Genomic DNA, 19,296 nt, shown 5'->3' on the forward strand with positions numbered 1-19,296 from the left:
TTGATGTTAATTTACAATTAAGTAATAGATAGGAAACTATATACAATTAACTCTTTAACATCTAAATCATTATATTGCGCTAAAATGTAGAAAAGTCATTTAAGTGCACAAAGGGTAGCAAAGATAACTAATAATAGTATTGCAATAATTGTTTCGTGCTGGACGCAAAAGGGTTTAAAACACACAAAAAAGTAAGATAAATCACTAAGCTAAGAACGTTTTAGGCTTATCCTGTATTAGTTTACATTCCTTTTTCCAGTAACAGATGTATGTTTTTGATGAAAAACGCCAAAGAATCGTTTCCGCATAAATCAATAATGTTACCCAACTAGCACAAATTGACTCCTACAATTACTTTGTCGTGAGGTGGTTGGTAAAGTGATAAGAGTGGAATGCTGGTAAGCAATGTACTGAAAATTCTAATAATATTCCTTTTCTTAGAATAGAATGTATAAGAATTTAATTTAATCAACGACTTTCCAATTCTCTATACGTAATAAGCAAAGTAATTTATTTTGCGTTAGTTTGTAAGCTAGGGATGGATGGACTGTGCTACATTTGAGGCTAAAATTCTGGAGTTATTTGAATAGTAAGATTTATGCTAGAAATCGCATTTCCGCTAAATTTTGTGCTTAATATAGCAAAATTTTCATCAAAAATTGCATAGTCCCATTTCCTGAGCGTATGACAGAAAATTGCCCAAGCTGATTCTTTCCCTTTTGTCGCCAGGTAAGGGTTTAATTTGTCCCACTAAGAAAATACTTTAACTTCTTAAATTCTTTATGTTTTCTCAACTATTGAATTAAAAAAAAATCGAATTGAGGAAAAATCAGTTACAGAAAACAACAAAAATAGAAAACTTTCTTTCAACATTTTAATCCTTTCACGTTGAACGTGAAACATAAAAACATTGAAACATGCGCTCTTTTATCGCGATTTTTATTCTGTGAATTTTTTTAGAGAACTTTTCTCAGTCAGAGCGTCTTCCTTTGGCCCCTTTTGCGTGAATTTGATGCATTTGTAACATGGAAAAACAATTACAATCATAAACAAATGAAAAAATAAAATGTTTCACGTTTGGAGTAACTTACCTCCGTTAAATGAAAGGATTTCTTTTTTTTATATTATTTTAATGCAAAAACTTCTGCATTTATATTAATAACTAAAAACATTAAAAATGAGACATCACAAGAAATAAAGACATTTTCTGGTCGTAGAAGGGTTGTAAATGAGTCATTTACGATAGAATATAGGAATAAGTATGAGTCAGATATTTGAAAAGTTTTATTTATAATTGTAAAAACTTTCCCCTAAAAACGGTAAGAGATCTAGGAAATTACTCAATGGGATTCATATCTTGCTACTTGGGATGTGTTCTATTTGTCACTTAAAGAGAGTTGCAAGTGCCTCAAAGTTGGTGGTGGTATAGTTTAATAGACAAATAGACTTAGGCGAAACTTACCCTACAACCGAAGAAGGGTGGTTCGACTGTGACGATGGGATATTTAGTGCATTAGCAGTTGGATGAAAATAGAGCTTTGCTGGGAGCAAAATGTGGGAAACAATTTGCATTTGATTGGGGAGGAAAGATGACGAAAAGGGGATGCTGCTGGGGGTGAATTTTGTACAATAAGTCGTGCACATCCCGTAAGCACCCTGTGTGAGGCCGAAGGAGTTGCGGGCGCTCCTACTGGCGGGATGAGTTTGCAGCAGCCCGAGACTGCTTGCATTGGTACACTTCGCATTGCCAGAGGTATGTTGTGGTTGTCTCTGTTTGACGCACATCCATGGAAGCTGGGTACATAGGGAGACCATTGCAAGCTGATATGTGGTGCCATCTCCGTCGCGCAGCCGCACATCGCCGAAAGGAGACAGAAGCCAACCAGCAAGCACCGCATCGAACCCACCAGCAACCACGTGTGCCGTCGGTTGTACATAGCACACCAAGTGGGGGAAGCTCAGCGATGAAATATGCTGGGCGGTTCTCCGCCTGGGAGTGGTTTCCGTCTACTGCTGGTCGCGTTGTTTTAGGCATCGAATCCCCCGAAGGTGATGCTGAAGCAGTTAAAGTCAGTCTATTGCGCAGAGCGATTCCACGGTGCGCGCGCTTGCCGAAAACGGTCTCTCATCTCTCTCTCCTTTGCAAAATTTTTGCTCCATGTGACCCCGCACAAGAGAGCCTGACGGACTACGAATTTTCCGAGCAATACATCCCCTTGTGCGAAAGTGTTTCGGTGCGATTAAAGGATATTTTTCGAAAGTAGGGGTTACAGTGAAAACGACGACAAAAAAAAAAGAAAATCCTCAAACACTCAATAGAGAAAGGGGTTACCCTAGTAATGAGCCTTGTGAGAAATTTATCCTTTCAAAGTTGAAACTTTTCTCACACGACGCTACCACAGTCTAAGCTACCCTATTGCTCCTACCAAAGTTTTCCAGAGCCGCGTGTATGTGTGCCAGAGTGTTTGTGTAGGTGCAAAGTGGAAAATTCGTGGAAAATGTACTCGCATAGATTGGGGCGAGACAGTTTGTGACATAAATGCTATATATGTTGTGAAAATATTGTGGAAAAATCAGGCATACTACGTAAAAGGATATAGGACATTAAAGCACATCTAAAATAGACACCTTCGCGACCAACAAAAGTGTCGCGGTTCATGCATTCATTTGTAGTGCGTACGGATATTTTCGCAATCTTAGTTTCTGACATTGCTGCATTTTTGACACAAGTCCGTTTTTTGACACAAGTCTATTTTTTAACGTAACTTCAATTTTTTAACGTATATCGTTTCCGTTCGCCGTGTATTTGATATTGTGACGAATTACGCTAATTTTATATTCAAACCACCCATTTTCCTGGATGTGATGATGTGCCTTTATGTAAAAAAAAAATATCAAGTAGAAAATCTTTCAAATAATATTATTGAAATAAATTAAAAGAAAATAGAACAGCTCGCGAAAACTCTTGTATTTCTCATATCAAGAACTTCTATGCCACATTATTCACCCATCTTATGTGCTTAATTATCAACGGAATTGAAGGAAAAGAATTAAATAAAGAACCATCCCCTTCTTAGACATGATCAGTGAGACGTCTTAATTGGTGTGTGCTATGAGAACCGTCCACGCATGAGGATACCAGCAATCATCGTATTTTCTTGCGTATCACCTGGAAAGTTGAAGGAAAATCCGATGAACAAGACTGTCTGTGTACTAATGCAGTGCTAGTGTGCTTAACACCACACAACAACAACAAAATAAAAGGTTTAAAGTTCCTCAACCTTAATCCCAACGACATATCAACTGTGATAAAGAAAAGAAAATTCTTTTGTGTTTTTTTTGGGGCACAGAGTCCCAATAGAAGTGAAAAAGTCTGTGCAAAATAAAATTGAGACAGGTGAAGGGAAAATTTTTTCACCTCCCAGCCTTATATACGATGGTATGTGCAACAAAAATTATTATTGTCAATTTAATGGTGTAGTTTTAAACACTTTCTTGTCACTAAAACGCACATTCTTCTGCGTTAAGTACCCACAAAATAACCTACAACAAAAAGACATGTCCCATGGGCAATTTTCATATATATGCAATGTGCGTCCAATGCTGAAAAGCAGCTCCAAGAAAATAAGTACGCACACCGAGGGAACGGAGAATGAAAAGTAATATTCGTTGCAATAGACAGTCTGTCTGTGAAGGGAATTTATGTTTTTAATAAAAGTTTTTTTTTTAATTCAAATTCAAATATTTCATGTTTTTTTTCATTGCTTAAAAAATCTCACGTGACTGTCTTGAGAATTTTCGAAGAATTAGCTAAAGTAGAAAGGCTTAACTTCGCTTGTTAACGACGTTTTGAATTCTTTTCAGTTCTTCAGGTTCAAAAATAAATAATTAGTAACTAACCAAATATTTTTAAATTTTTTTTTTTAAGAATTACTTCACTTTATTTAGATATATTTCTTCGATAAAATAAAGTAAGATATAATATTACAGGATTAAAATTTTAACACAGATAGTAAAATTGAATAACTTTACGGTTTTGAAAACATATAAGGTGAAATTCATCAGTCATACAGACTTAAGATTTCTTATGAAAGACTTCAGTTTTCTTAAATTTTTAAATTTTCTTATTGGAAACATAAGATATTTTCTGTCAGGCTGAATTAGTCAAAATTCATAGTTTTCAATGATTTTTTCTGATCACCTTCGAGTATAAAATTCGTAAAAATTAACCTGATTCAGCGTGGCTTAATAAATCTTAAGTCTGTCTGATTGTGAGTAGTAAATTTCACCAATAGAAGGCGTTTTTTTATCAAATAATTTTCTCTTGTTAATTAAAACATTTTGTACAATTTTTTAATCAGAATAAAAATTAGAAAATAAAAAATAAATAAAAAATATCTTCGAATTAAATTATCGTTACTAAAAGGAACTCTGGAAACTTTTTTGAACCAAATTTTAGCAATAATAATTTTATTTACCCCACTACAGGCGAATCAAAAATTTTAATTTGAGCTGTGAATGATCAAATAAATTTAAAGTCAACGCTAATAAAAAAAATAATAAAACCCACGAACAATTTATTAAAAAAAAACACACAAAATCAAACAATTTTAATTCGATTTGATTAATAGAAATAGTAGAAATGTCTACCTATAATACATAGTTTATTGTGCTTTTCACGCATAGACTGTCCCATTCGCACAAACCCATCCAGCAATCTCTCATACCCTTTTGCCCAGACATATCATCAAATCCGCATAGCAAACACATATAAAAGAGAGGCATAGATATTAAATATGATGTCTTATATGGTTAGTAAACCTGAATGATAAAATAAATGTTTTGCATAATAAACTCGTTTGTTACACATACATATTTTTAATTATAGTCTGTCTCGTCTCTTGTTTCGACTTGGAAGTTTATTAAAAGAGCATAAAAGCCACTCTTGGTTGTATATTATTGAAAGAGAAAAAAAAAAGAGAAGTTTCCTATTCATCCTCACACTAAAAATTGTAAATATTTCTCTCTCGTATATCACTAAAAATTCACCCATTATGGGACTTTTCCTCTCATTCTCCCATGTCAGGTTTTTTGAAGAATTCTTCCGCGCGCTAATATTTTTAGTTGACCAAATGGTAATTATTGTCAACCTGTGCGCGGCATGACTGGAAAGTTTCTTTACAGTTACTGCCGGTGCTTGAGACGTCTCCATCTAATATGTGTGCAATAAATGACAAACGGGTCTGCAATTGCCAACCTAGAGACGTCGAAAATTTGCATATGCGTGCACGCATCCGACGGGACCCATAGTTCCTTTTATCCCATTTCCCAACACCTTCGTTCTCGCATCTTTTGCACAAGAGACCACGGAGGTGAAAAAAAAATATCCCATAGAGATGGAGAAAAGGAAGAAAAATGGATAGAGTATATACATATACTATACATACCTACCAAGCATAACTGACACAATAATTACTCTCTGTCACTGCCATTGCTTTAATTATGAGCTGTGGTTTTCCAGTTTCAATTGATTCTTTTTTTTCTCTTTCATCTCTTTGCCGTGACAATTGCTCACCACAGAGAATCACTCACGAAGTTCTCTCAAAAGATCCCAAATGTATATAAATTTTCTTGGGGACTGCCCAAAAACATTATCTTGAAAATAGTGGGTAATAGGCACTGAAGAAAAGATCTTTATTATGAAACTGAATCTCGTTTTTTGCGAGTTAAAGTACTTCAAGATATTCTTCCTAAATTCTTCTATAAATTGCTGAATTTCTCTTCATGATGCTTCAATATTTTCGGATAGTGTCTGTAAATCCACCCACCCTGAGGTAATTTAATCTAATTTTAATCCACAAGAAATTTATATTTTACTCATAAAATTTTAATCTTTTTATTCCTTTATCTTTTAACACTTGGAAGACTTTGACTGTGGCCACAGTGGCCAATTCGTCTCCATTAAATCGTCACAGACTTAAAATCTATTTACCATATCGTAATAAATTCTACATCTGTGTGTAAAAAAGTTCTAATTCTACCTACTTTAAGTTCGTTAAAAGAAAACTTGGAAAAACATTTTTTGCAAGATAATTAAAGTCAAAGTTTTGAGGTTAGAAATATCGTTCCTCCAGGGTTAACACAGATTTGCCCATCGTAATATATTCAATACACTCGGAAAATTTTATTTATTAATTTTGAGCGCATAAAATAGAAAAAAAAATGGATTTGATTAAAACTTTTAGAATTTCTTTTGCGAAATTTCAAGAATTTCAGATGTAAATTGATTTTTCAGACGAAATCTAATATAATATTACAATAATTAAAAAAAAAATCCGGTCCTATCAGGGTTAAGGATGGTCCAAAAATTAAGGAAACTTTTATAACTGATTTTTTAGTTATTCTTGAAACAAAGAATTTTAAATGTTCTTCTATTGATTAGAATTTCAAAATTTTGGTTATGCAAAAGAAAGTTTTTATATCTAAAATTAATAATTAAATTTTTAACATTTTGGACATTTTTTCGGATCTTTAGTAATGGATTTAAGAGCTTCATAATGAATTAAACCCCTTAAGAAAAATTCTTTTATATATTTTCTGATATTTTCCCCCCGAATTGTCATCATTTAATTTAGCTTTTCGTGTGCTTTTCTTCACCAAAAAAAAAATTCCATTTAATCTCATTGGTTTATTATCGCCCCACAAGGGGCTCATCTTCTGTTTTCACGGCAACTTTCCGTGTAGAGTTGTTGGACTTTTTTTTCTTCTTCTTGAATTAATTACGTGAAACTTTGTATTTAACAAGGGGGAGAATAAATGCCAAAAGGTGAAGAATTTCCCTCTGTATTGTCCGCCATACATCGGGAAATGAACGAATTAATATGGAATTGGTATACGCAAAACTCATTTTCTGGAACCCCCTCCCTCCCTCTCGATGCTCAGTCTCTCCGACAGTATGCCTCCAAATGCTATTAAGGCAAAAGAAAATGTGAATAAATCAAAAGGTGATATACTGGCATCTCCATACCACCAATTTCCTCCCGCAAAGGTGTTTCGCGGGTTTCTTCGTTCAGGCTCTCTTGAGGTTCTTTTTTTTTCGTGTGTGTGTGTGCTGCGGTGGGGTTCTCTTTGTTTTATAAAAGCGATGAAAAAGCGCACACTTGGAGCACGCTTTTTGTGCCCCCTCAGTGTGTGGACCCCGTGCCGAAGGGGCAATGTCGGAGGAAACGTGAATGGAGATCTAAGAGATGAATGTTTTGACGGCCAAGAAGAATTATTTACACCCATCTGTTTCTTTCATGAGCTCCACACAAGGAATCCCCCTTACCACTCTTTTGGGAGGAAGATTGGTGGGGGGACTACCAAGGACTCCAATGGGCACCGGAGACATGGACAGGAAGTCGTTTGTTCACTGTTGGGGAGAGAGAGACCTCCGCGTGTGGTGTAAGATGTAAAATTGACACGGGGACAGCATGAAAGTTCATTTCAATATAATACCCGCGGACCCATTGCACAAGGCGACAGCGTCTCGTGGCTCACCTAGCAGATGATGAGTTTATTTAATAAAATTTATTGCTTGTTCCATAAATTGGTTCACAAATTAAAAATCAACGTGTGGTACTAAAAATTCACTTAAATAATATTTAATTAAAAATGCAATTAATTTTATTTTTGTGACACTCTTCATGGGGGTTGTTTAGCGGTCTGGAAAATGTTCATAAGTTTGAATTTTAGAGAAAATAATTCCGAATATGTGAAAAATACTTTATGCAATTTTTAAGATCTTTAAAAAAAATAGGGGAATTTCGGAACTTAGAAAAATTAAGAATAATGGGGAAATAAAAGGAAATCGTGGAAAAATTAGAATGAAGGTGTAAGAAATAATAGAAAAAATCAGGAAAAATGTATAGAAACCTATAAATATTAGAAAATTAAAGAAATTGAAAAATAAGAAATTAAATAGAGAAAGGTAAATCAAAAAGAAGAAAACGACAAGCACTATATAATGACTTTTGAATACTAAAAATAAATAAAGAGAAATATTAATAGAAACACCATAGAAATAAAAGAGTGGAGTAAAATAGATGGAAAACAACAGATAAATAGAAGAGTAATAAAATTAATAAAAGAAAAAAGTAAAAACAATTTAACAGAATACTGAAAAAAAAAAAACGAAAATATGGCAACGTAAAATAAACGTAATATGGTGAAAAAGTAAGGAATTGAATTTTCTTCTTAATTGAAGGTCAAAATATTCAATTTGTAATTCTTTTTTCTCTAATAAAGTAGTTTTTTTTATACTAAAAATCAAATTGTTCAGAAGAAGTTAAATAAAAATAAGAAACGGCTAACTAGAAAAAAAAACTTAAAGATTTATGCGATAATTCGTATTTTTCAATAAATTACCTTTCCATTGACTAAAAATAAATGCTTCAAAGAGATCTTTCGGGTGTAATAGAATTCATTCATTTAAATGCATACTTTATAGTGTATGGATTTTTAAAGAAATGGAAATAAGTAAGAAATTGGAATGGCATAAAAAATGAATGATGCGGAAAGGGGCAAATGCAAGAAATTCGTAACAATATTTTGTGTGGCAAATTAAATCAGGCGTGCTTTCAAACATTCCCCGGCAATATGATAGCATATTTTTGCATTGACTTGGAGGCCTTTAATAGCTTTTGGATATTTCGTCAGGTCCATTTGGAGGGTATAACGAGAGAGCGATCTTTGAGGATCATTTAAATATTTCTGCGTTGTTTTCTTTTTTACCTCTTGAACGCGCGCGAGAATTATTCCTCCTTGGCACTTGGAGTTCTCGTTTCTTTTTGTTCTCCTCTTGCTCCTTTATTGGGCTCTTCTTTAACTCCTCGTTCATTGTGCAACGAAAATGGGGTTTATGCCATTTAATCACCTTCTTTCCTTCCTCTCTCAATTGTGATGTTTTTCTTTCTTCTTCTGCTTTTTTTTTGTTCATAGAAGAGAACTTTTTTTTTGTAATAAACTAAATACAATACATAACTAAATAGTTTATTGCGCTATTTTATCGTTCAATTGCAATTTTAGTCTTGTACCAAAATACTATTAAACAAACAATATTCGCATGTAAACAAGATTAATTAATTTTGAAAAATATTTTATATCTTACTAAGAAAATGTTAATGTTATTTTAAATGTTTTTTTTCCTAGGATTAAATCATTGTAAAAAAAGAATCACTGCTAACAAATACACACAAAGTTTCACAAAGAATTTTGAAAGATCCTGCTAGAAATTTTAAGAATCTTGATTAAGAATTGATTTCTCTATGACAATTTCGAAGTAATTAGCGAAGATTTAATTAAAAAAAATCCCGGATAAACTGGATTGAAGTAAATCAGTAAAAAGTAGATAGCATCCTTTAAACTTATCCTTTATGCTCCCTTCCCTAAACAAGAAGTTCCCTAAAAGTAACGTAAAGCTCCTTGCACGCATCTGTGGCGTCAATCGCGGGGTCCTCTGTGTGTGACAATTTGGTGGAAATTGGAGTTTCTTGGATGGATGGTTGGAGAAAAAAATTTCCCGTGAAGGTTGTAATCATATTTTTTGGGGATTCTCTAATGCCTCCTTCGTGCGATTCCTCGTTCAAATTCATTGGGGCCCTTCTTGAGCGATGTTTTTGACCCAAAATAGTATAATTATAAAATTCTTTTCGTGCGCTCGCTTTATTTTCATGTGGTGTGTCTTCTCTTTGGCTCGTAATAATTCTTCGCAAGATGCTGCATAATAAAATAAAGTGAAAAAAACCCCGAAGAAATCTAACCACAATAAACTCCCAACAATACTTGAATATGTTTGAGACTTGGGTGATGCTCTCTTTTTTTCTTCTCCCCAACAGACAATCCCATCTTCGTGGCGCAGAAAGAAATCTCTCTCTCGGTGCCTTACTCATCACTCTAATGACCTTTTTTGTGTGTAAAATACCTCTTTGACTCCTTTTTGGGTACGCACGGCGCAAAAAACAACCATCCCGACTAAGATGAATTTGGTGTTTGATGAAAATAATAAATCATATCATTATTAAATTTAATTTTAGAATAAATATCAACTATGCTGAGGCGCTAGAGCCACGGCAAACAGCTGAATGGATTCTGAGGTTTGTGGTGATTCGTTTTTGGGGAGCACGAAATCAAATTATTAATTTTTTTTTCACTCACCGCACCACTGACTGAGAAAATCTTAAACCCTGTAATTTGAATTCTACAAAACTCATTACCTGTGAGATGGCCTATGCGGTTTCACTTCTTGTTTGTCTATTAACTCCCTCCACGGCCCAAGTGCACCGAGCAATTAAGGTGTTTGCATGTGGCGAAGGGCGCATTTCTCACATTTGACGACACCCAGTGGAATTTCAATGACTTTTGAATGTAATTTTTCGAATTGTTGCAAGTTTTTCGTTGCATCGAAAAAAAAATCAAAATCCACCGCACACGCAACAAAATTGCTTTTGGGAGTTACCTCAAATGCATTTTTATTTCTTTTCCTCTTCTTGGCACATTCCATGCACACAAATCGCCCCTTTTTTCTGCCCTCATTCAAATTAGCCATCAAAATTTTTCGTTAAATTCTCAAAAATGCAATAAGAAAAGTAACTTTTACTGCAAAAAAGACTATTGAGGAAATTCCATAAAAGAATTAAGGAAAAATATTTCACATTTCAGAATGACAGGGAATAAATTGCAAAAATTGTTGCATTATTGGAATTAAAATAATCTGATTTGATTCTTTTCTAATTACAATGGGGGTTAAAAAAATTACACAATTTTTTTGATATGGAGGGAGAAGAAATAATATATTCCTTGGCGGTTTCTACGACAAATCAATGTACTTCCTATTTGGAAAATATATTAAAATTTATTAAAATTTACAAATTCACATTTTTGCCGGTTCAGAGCTGTTAAAGAAAATTTTAAAGCTTTTTAGCTATTTCTGAATCTTTTTTAATCCTGTTGTTTCCTAGAATTGTCCCATACAGAAACATATAAAATCCTTAAAGTATGAAGTGTTTTGTAAGAACTATCTTTGCGCTAATTAATCCTTAAATGACCTTTTCAACAAGGAAATGCAATTTAGAAGACACGAAAAAAAAACATTTCAATAGGGCAAAAACTTTTAAGAACAACGAAATAAAAATCATAAACGGTCAATGTTTCTATCATGAAAGGGTTAAACACTCCTTTTAAATCAGAAAATCTCTACGAGGTATTGTACTCTAACTTTCTGACCGTCCTTAATTAACCCTTGTAGGCTTGAGTTTTCTAACCACAAAAAATTGAATTTTCCTACACACATAGATGTAGAAATTATCAAAATATGTTTAATATAGAATTGACCACTGTGATCACTAAAATCCTTCAAGATTTAAATAGACATTAATTCAAAAATAACTTTTACGAGTTTTAAAAAAAAACTCGTTTCTTAGATATTTTTGTAACTTTTTTTCTATTTTTAGATAAATCAATTAATAGTTAACCGACTTTTCTTACCTTGTTATTTGTTAGATTTTCTAAGTTCCGCATTGTTTTCATTCCATTGTGAATTACATATTTTTTTAACTTTATTTTTTTTTGTGCAAAGAATTCCACTGAAATAATATTAAATCATCTGTCGGACGTTTCCATTAAAATTACTCAATCATCCGTTGGTGCCGTTGTTGGTTGCATTTCTTATGTTGGCTTCGCAAGACGGTCAATATGGGGAGTACGCAGGAGTGTCAGAGGAAGTCTTAGAAGGAAGAGGAATGTCAAGAGATGGGGAATATGCAATCCCATTCATCACACGGGGTGGCAATGGCAGAGAAATAGCCAAAAATGCATTGAGAAGTTCGGGCGCGGATGCCATGAGATTCATGGTCAATTTTCATTTAATTTCCAGTAATTGCTGCGCCGTATAGTTTCGGTGTACCACGGTAGCTGATGTGTTAGCTGGTAAATTACATACTTTGGTCCATACAGCATTCACTCGCCCCGCAGAAATCACTCCACCAGGGGCGAATTGTACGCGAAAATTGAAATATCACGGGGCATTCATCACTCGTGATTCCTATACGCTACCTCCTCATACCAATTCCACCTTACACCCAAATTCTTCCATTGGATTTGGAGGTGGTCTTCATTCTTAAAGAGAGAATTTATTGAAAATCTTCACAACTACAACGGGGGCACAGCCCCTCCTGAGTCTGCCCCCGAATTGAGGAGACAGTATGGGGAGGAATGCATGAGGTGCATTCACGAGGTCCAACATAGAGGAGATCTCTCGCTTGGACAACGAAATATGTTATTAAGAAACAATTTCTTGATATATTTGTGTCTCGGCTTCTGCAGAAAACGTAACTTCTCTCCTTTACTCAACTCCTCTCTTTGTACTTCCCTTCGCGTAATCTTCCAAAGGTCCGTGTTGTGGATCATTTTATTTTGGACTGAATTATGGGATGAAGAGAGAGAATGTGGAATGATGAATGCACAAAATATATATAGCATTGGAATTCGTCATCGTTTTGAAAATTGGAAAATTATTTGGATCATTTTCTCAAGTGATCAACATCAACTTTTATTACCAAATATTGGGTTTCGTTAACAGATAGAACAGTTTATCAATGATTATTGGATTATTTAGGTAGTTTATTTATTTATTATGAACTTTTTGTTTCACAATTCTTTATGAATTCAATTTTTTTTTTCAAGCTAGAAATGAATTAAACTCACACAGAAGAGGCCAAAGGAGACATTTTACCTGAGAAATGTCTTCGGAGATTATCTTCTTCTTCTTTTTTTCATATTTTTGCACAGTCAGTTCTGAGAATATCAATAAAATAAATATCGTGATACAAAGAACGCATGTTTCAATGTTTCTAAGTTTCACGTGGATGCGTTAAATATTTATTTACACTAAGAACTTTTTTTTAAATTTCTTAACTCACCAAAAAGATTTTTTACAACTTTAGCAACATGTTAAAAGAGTTCTTAAAAAAGAAAATTTAAAAATAAAATAGCAAAAATCTAGGAAAACACAATGAATTAATAAATAGTGAAAAAAAAAAACAAGTTTAAAAAAAGAACAATCTCACAAAAATTTAGAAAAAAAAAACAATAAAAATTGAAATTAATTTAATAAAATGAATTCAGAAACAAATATTGAAACCCTCAAATATATTTTTTCAAAATAAAGCAGAAGAAAATAAGAAAAACTACTCCCATGAGGAGCTTTGTGGGTGAAATGAAAGCTCCCGCAAATATAAGAAAACCTAAAAAAGTGGGCGGTTTGTGATGGAATGCAATAAAATAGTTTTATAATAGAGTGAGAGACATTTACGACTAGCTGTAAATGTCTCATTTGTTTGCTATGCTGCGAAATATTGCTGAATATATTCCCAAGCATATGTAAAATACTGTCTGTAATACATAATTCCATGTAAATTTGCATAATACTCTGTGCTGCCACTTTAATGACATCTTCAACTCTTTTTTTTTCTCTCTGTGTGTCGTTGCAGGTAAGGCGAAAGGTGCAATTGTGAGCAAGTTTTGCCTCCCCCTCGTGCCCCCAAGGGTGCCCCCATCGAGACAATCTTATGGTGATTTTGGGTTTTGCAAAGTGAATCTCGGCACCGGTCCGACGTTCAGGCGCGCGAAGAGCGAGTTGGAAAAGAGGAACATACGCACGTGACGGTTATTTTAAATGACTTTCCGCTGTGTACCATCGTACGATGCCAGCGCTCAATGGGTAAGTGTGGTAGACGATAGCGCAATTTTCTGCAAATTCAAAATGTTTCATTCGTGTTTCTCACACAGTGGAATTTCATCTGTGAGAGTATTCCCTCTGTTTGAATTTTAGCCGTTTAAACATTTCTTTTTGGTTTTTCCCACTTTTGATTTGAAAGAGAAATTTAAGGAAGTTTTATTGAATTTAAGCAAAAAGTGAATTCACTATTATAGCTGATACTCCTACTATACTAAAAAAAAACTGTAAAGATAATTCTCATTAAAGCATGGGATCAATGAAATTAATTCGGTGGTGATTGATATGAAATAGAAGGCAGAAAGAACATAATTATAATGAATGTATCAAACGAGTTTTTGCGCGCAATGGCGAAGAACAAGAAATCCTCAAATCGCCGGATATAAAGTATCAAGCAGCTATGATTTGACTTAATAATAATTAATCGGTCAGTATTCGATGAAGCGCTAATGGTTGAGCAATTGTGTGTGAGAGCCCCACTCAGCTGGGAATGGGACTTTTTTAGCCACATGTGACGGTAAAACTATATAGCATAAAGGGGTCTTCTTCACTCCACACCATGATGAATCTCTTCTAACGGCTCTACCCCGGGTACAATGCGAGAAATTAATGCTTCACCTCGTTTTTTTTTTCTTCTTTCGCATCCAACATCCCAAATACCTCCCACAATTTTCTCCATTGCGTCGCGCGCTCACGGAGTGGTTTGAACAATTAATTTGAAAATGAAAATTCGTTTCGAGTTTTGCTTTTTTTTCGTCTTCTTCTTCAACCTGGCGTGTGCATTTAAATCCTCGTCCATCAATCGATTTTGGAAGAGGAATTGTACAAACACGAACGTTATTAATGGCATTGGCAACTCCCCATTGAACTCACTCATTAGGGCGCCCCGCACTCAAAAAAAAATCCTAGTTAAGAGCGCCTGTGAGAGACAAGATCACCGACGAAATCACTTTTTGGTTACATACGCGCATCTCTCTACGTCCGAAGAACTTTCAACAGGTGCCGCGCGATGTGGGTTTTTTTTTTGCCCCATCGGTGCTTTTTTGATTTTTTTTTCTACACCCAGCGCACCTCTGATATGAAAATAATTAATTAGTTTCTTTTGCGGCAGGCCCCCGGAGGGCGCGGAGTTTTGCAGTTCATTGAGGAAAGAAGAGGAGAGATTTTGATGTGTTGTTGCGAAGATCAAGTCAGAAATTGGATCAAATTGGCCATATATTTCTCAAAATGAAGGGAGTTTTTGTGAGAATTTTTTTTAAATGATGAATTGACTAATATATTTGCAAATACTTATTTTTCATTAACCCTTTCACGCCTATTGGGTCATACAAATATTGTATTTTCTACCATAGAATTAATAAGGCCATAAGAAAAACAGAATCTTACAGTTTGTGATACAGAATGGCGAGAGGATTCAGATTTTATTTATTCCATGACGTATTTTTAATAATTTAATTATTCCTTATATTCTTCAGATAATTTTGTTATTCTTGAAATTCTTAAGAATATTAAAATTCTATTATTCTAAAACTTAAAAAATTATATACAATTTTTTTAATTCTAATATTTAAATTCTATATTCCAATAAATATTCACCGTATTCGGAATATTAACAAAATATTCTGAATATATTGAGTATCCCCGATTATATTCTAAATATTACGAATATTTGTGATTTTTCATTCTATATATCCTCGAATTGTTCATTCAATTACATAATAATAAATTAAATAAACCGATTTTTTTATCTCAATAAAAACAAATAAATAACAAATTAAGAAATTAAGAAAATAAATATAAGAATTAGTCTGGATAACTATATATAGGAAAATCCTATAAATGAATAAGAAAGATAAGAAATCTTCTGTACATACATACTTTCAAACAAACTTTTATTAATAATCAAGCAATAATATTCTATCAGTTTTCATTCAATGCTTCACCAGCATTGACCACAGTCAAGTAATAACAAAAATCTGCTAAAAAATAAATTTCTCAAAATATTTTCCCACTTGCAGCAACATTTCATTCACATACCTGTAGATGGCAATTTTTTCACAACGACCCATCAAAAGATTTATAGGTATCTTGTGAGAAAATAAGATAGAAATATATTTTGGGAGATTAGGCACCATAAAAGAGATTGATACACATTTGAGGCAATTTTGACGATGGAATTCCTGTTGCATGAGCATTAATAGCTTAATTGGATGGTTGCTGTTAAATGGCCATTTATTTTGTGTCTTGATCAAGCTGCAACACCTGTGTGAGGTGATCTCATGCAAATTTGTCGTATTTTCCTGACAATAAGCAAAATGCTTAATCACATTGCACCTTGCAGGTGTGCGTGGTGACAAAAGGAAAAAGAATTCATTTAATTGTCTTATCACTGCGGTCTAATCGCTTGGCCGGGAAGAAAGGTGTTCGCGTGGAATTGATGGAATTTTTAGAAAAGAATTTTTTTCAGTGAATTATTTGTCAGATTTATCTTCTTTTTGTCTCCTTGCAATCTCGCGGGACGCAGGTAAAAAGAAGGAGGAGAAAAAAACATCACACACACAAGAATTACCTCAATAATGCCGAACAAGTATTTCTTTTGGCGCATTTCTCTGTGTCTCTCCTTTCGCAAAACCCATAAGAATTACTTGGGCGCGCGAGATTACATCGCGAACAAATCGTGGTCGTATGGAGAAAATATTCCATCGATGGTGTGCGCCCTTCCATGGGGGCACTCGCTCGCGGTGGGCACCCAGAAGGTGATCCCCGCGCGACCAAATTGCCAACGGACGCGACCAACATTAAACTTGATTGTCAAATGATAAAAATTTATTATAAACACCCAGAGATCTCACCGCACAGATTCAGGTCAATGTCCCATCTTCTCTGGGCTTGCTTTGTATCCAAACCATACACAGATGAAGAAGAAAAAAATTGAGCTCCACGAAACTTTCGTGTGTGAGAGCTTTGGCTTAGCTTTTACAGAAATTCCCAGCACACATTCCTAAAAAATCTATCCCCGCTCGCGTCTGCCTTTCTCATGACAATCCCACAAGATGCCCAGAATTTAAAAAAAAAAAAGTAGATTGATAAAAAAAACGCTCAGCTACTGGGACAGCAATAATTTTCGCGTGCTTCCAAAAGTTCTTATTCCCCCAATTACAGATCCCCCTCCCCGCCGTGTCCAAGAAAAAATGGCACCAAATAAGTGGCAGAAAAATTCTCTGCGCGAGATTGAGGTTTTTCTTTCCCATCGCTTTCGCGGTGGGCCATCAGAAAAAAACTCCCCATAGTGCGTTTTTTCTCTTCATTCTGTCCATGTAATCGGATTAAAGAATCTCATACTATTACGGGAGAAACTGAAGCAGCAGTTGACAAATATTTGTGTATACACATTTAGTGGATCAAAAATTACGAGCCTCAGCAAGAGCCATGATAATGGAAATTTATAATGATTTAGGCACTCACACGGCGATCCAAAGATAAGTGGAGCGGATTTTGATGGCCCACGATGGCTGGGAATTTAACTTTTTTTTCATGCAGTTTTATACGTGAAAAAAGGGCTGAAAAGCTTTAAAATTTGTGAAAAATCTGTTAATTTCTCTTGAAAATTATGTTAAGATTGAAGAAGGTGAAATAGTGCCAAAAAATATATTTAATAAATAAACGATTTTTCTTTAAATTGTTTTTACTTTTATATTAGTGTAGTAGATAGTATGTGAATGAAAGCATTAGATTTTCTTAGAAATTTAGGAGTTTTCGGCACACACATATTTCAGAAATATATGTACAAAAATTATTTATAGAAAGCTTGTGATTCACATCAGAATTTAGCCACTGTTCTATATCAATTCCTTTTCAAATATAAAAATAATTGTCAAGGAAGAAAACTTTTAGGACTTACGACCAAGAAAAACTTCATATTTCATTAACCCTTCCGCGTCCTTTGGGTCATGCGTAGACCCAAACGTGAAATATTCTAATTTTCTAAATTTTACTTAATTTAATTGTTTTTACAACTTAGAAATGCGTTAATTTTATATAAATTAGGCCAAAATGTTTTGTGAGAAGATTCCATAGATTAAATATCGCCATTAAAGAAGCGCATGTTTCAATGTTTCTATGTTTCAAGTGGACGAGAAAGAGTTTAAATAAAAGAAAAGTTGCTGAACTGACTAAAAAACAGCTCTAATTTTTGTTTAAGAAGTAGATTTGATTGGATTTGATCTTAAAATAAAAGAAGAACTTGAGAACTGAATTTAAAACAAAACGAATTGGAAGAATAACATAATATAAAATCCAAGAAAACTTTCATTCCCTCCCCTAACCCTTGAATCGTATTGAGAAAAAATATGTGCCAATATCTGAGCATTTTCAGCTGTTCCGTGCGATCACATTTCTTGCACAGATCACCAAAAGTGAGCTCATGGCAATTGAATAGCAGCACCACACAGAGTGTGAGAGAAATAGGATTTTAATGTGCAAAATGATGAAAAACGATCGCAGTCTATTTAGCCTCCTTGATCATCTAAAATCCAAATAAATATGCATAGAGGTCTTTTCACATTTTGCCAGATTTATTGTTAACCAACACCGCGCCAATGATGTGTTGTGCAATTTCTCCCGTGAGACATTGACTTATAGATGGAATATCTGGCGGGAGACATTAATGAGACACTTCACACACAATTCATATTCATTATTTGGCACACCAGCCAGAAGACAAGCTGCTACTGCACGTTGAATTTTCCGATTTGAATAATTTGACCCATTAGCGTACCATTCTTCTAATGCTCAATTACAATGCAATTATGTTAATTCGCGGTACGGCGATGACTTTCAGCGCTAAATGCACTTCGGCGTGCGCGCACCCTCTGTTTTGATGGCAATTGAGCCCGTGTGGAGAGAAAGTAGTTCTGCGGCAGTTGGTAGTAGCCATGTTACATACAAAAAAAATATATGAAGACAACGTGGAACCAACCTAGCAACTCTGCAATGCAGATCACTCCTAAAACACACACCGAAATCATTACGACCATTTATTTCAATCGCAATGTCTTTTTTATCTACACCAGCTACTTTACACACCGATGGGGAATTTATTGAGAACAAGAAGAAAGGTAGGGCTAACTGCGACAGAGTGGATGGGAATCAAATGTATTGAGAAAAAGTTTGGCAAGGGCTGAGTCAAATTATCGCTGTTCAAGAAATTATAGGAAGTATTAGTCAATAAGAATTTATTTCTATTCTAGCAAACTGAACTCATTTTTACAAAGAATTTGCAGTTAATTTACTTTTACATGTAGATGGCGCTGGATGCGTGTATTCTATTTAAATTAATCTTGCACTGAGACTCCACCCCATAAATTATATTTCCATTTTTTCAGCCAATAGGAGCGCTTATTCTACAGTTTCTATTGATTTTTCTTCTTATTAGTCTAAATGTTATTTTTAAATTAAATTAGAATGATATATGTTTTATCCCAAGGCGGGTCTTAGATGTTAGGTTAACTTGTTAATTATCATAG

General features: G+C 34.3%; 3 protein-coding genes across 4 annotated transcripts in view; 1 reads left to right on the forward strand and 2 right to left on the reverse strand.

Annotated features, from left to right (window-relative positions):
• LOC129795447 (mediator of RNA polymerase II transcription subunit 1) overlaps positions 1-19,296 on the reverse strand; it is a 1,235,552-nt gene that overhangs the window by 816,662 nt on the left and 399,594 nt on the right. The window lies entirely within an intron of this gene.
• LOC129795524 (transcription factor AP-2-alpha) overlaps positions 1-19,296 on the forward strand; it is a 69,993-nt gene that overhangs the window by 23,912 nt on the left and 26,785 nt on the right. Inside the window, exons 1-2 of one of the 2 annotated variants that reach the window (XM_055836889.1) lie at positions 2,067-3,439; positions 13,527-13,756. The exons of the other annotated variant lie outside the window; for it this stretch is intronic. Of the exons in view, the coding sequence (XP_055692864.1) occupies positions 13,712-13,756 (45 nt within the window). The 5' untranslated portion in view covers positions 2,067-3,439; positions 13,527-13,711. Of the gene's footprint in view, positions 1-2,066; positions 3,440-13,526; positions 13,757-19,296 lie in introns of those variants that run through there. 2 annotated transcript variants of the gene reach the window in all.
• Positions 7,758-19,296, reverse strand: part of LOC129795593 (dipeptidase 1-like) — a 173,681-nt gene continuing 162,142 nt past the window's right edge. Inside the window, exon 5 of the mRNA XM_055837027.1 lies at positions 7,758-7,767. The gene's annotated coding sequence lies outside the window, so the exon portion shown is untranslated. The remainder of the gene's footprint in view (positions 7,768-19,296) is intronic.

This window comes from Lutzomyia longipalpis, chromosome 4 (genome assembly GCF_024334085.1).
Source record: "Lutzomyia longipalpis isolate SR_M1_2022 chromosome 4, ASM2433408v1".
Lineage (NCBI taxonomy): Eukaryota > Metazoa > Arthropoda > Insecta > Diptera > Psychodidae > Lutzomyia > Lutzomyia longipalpis.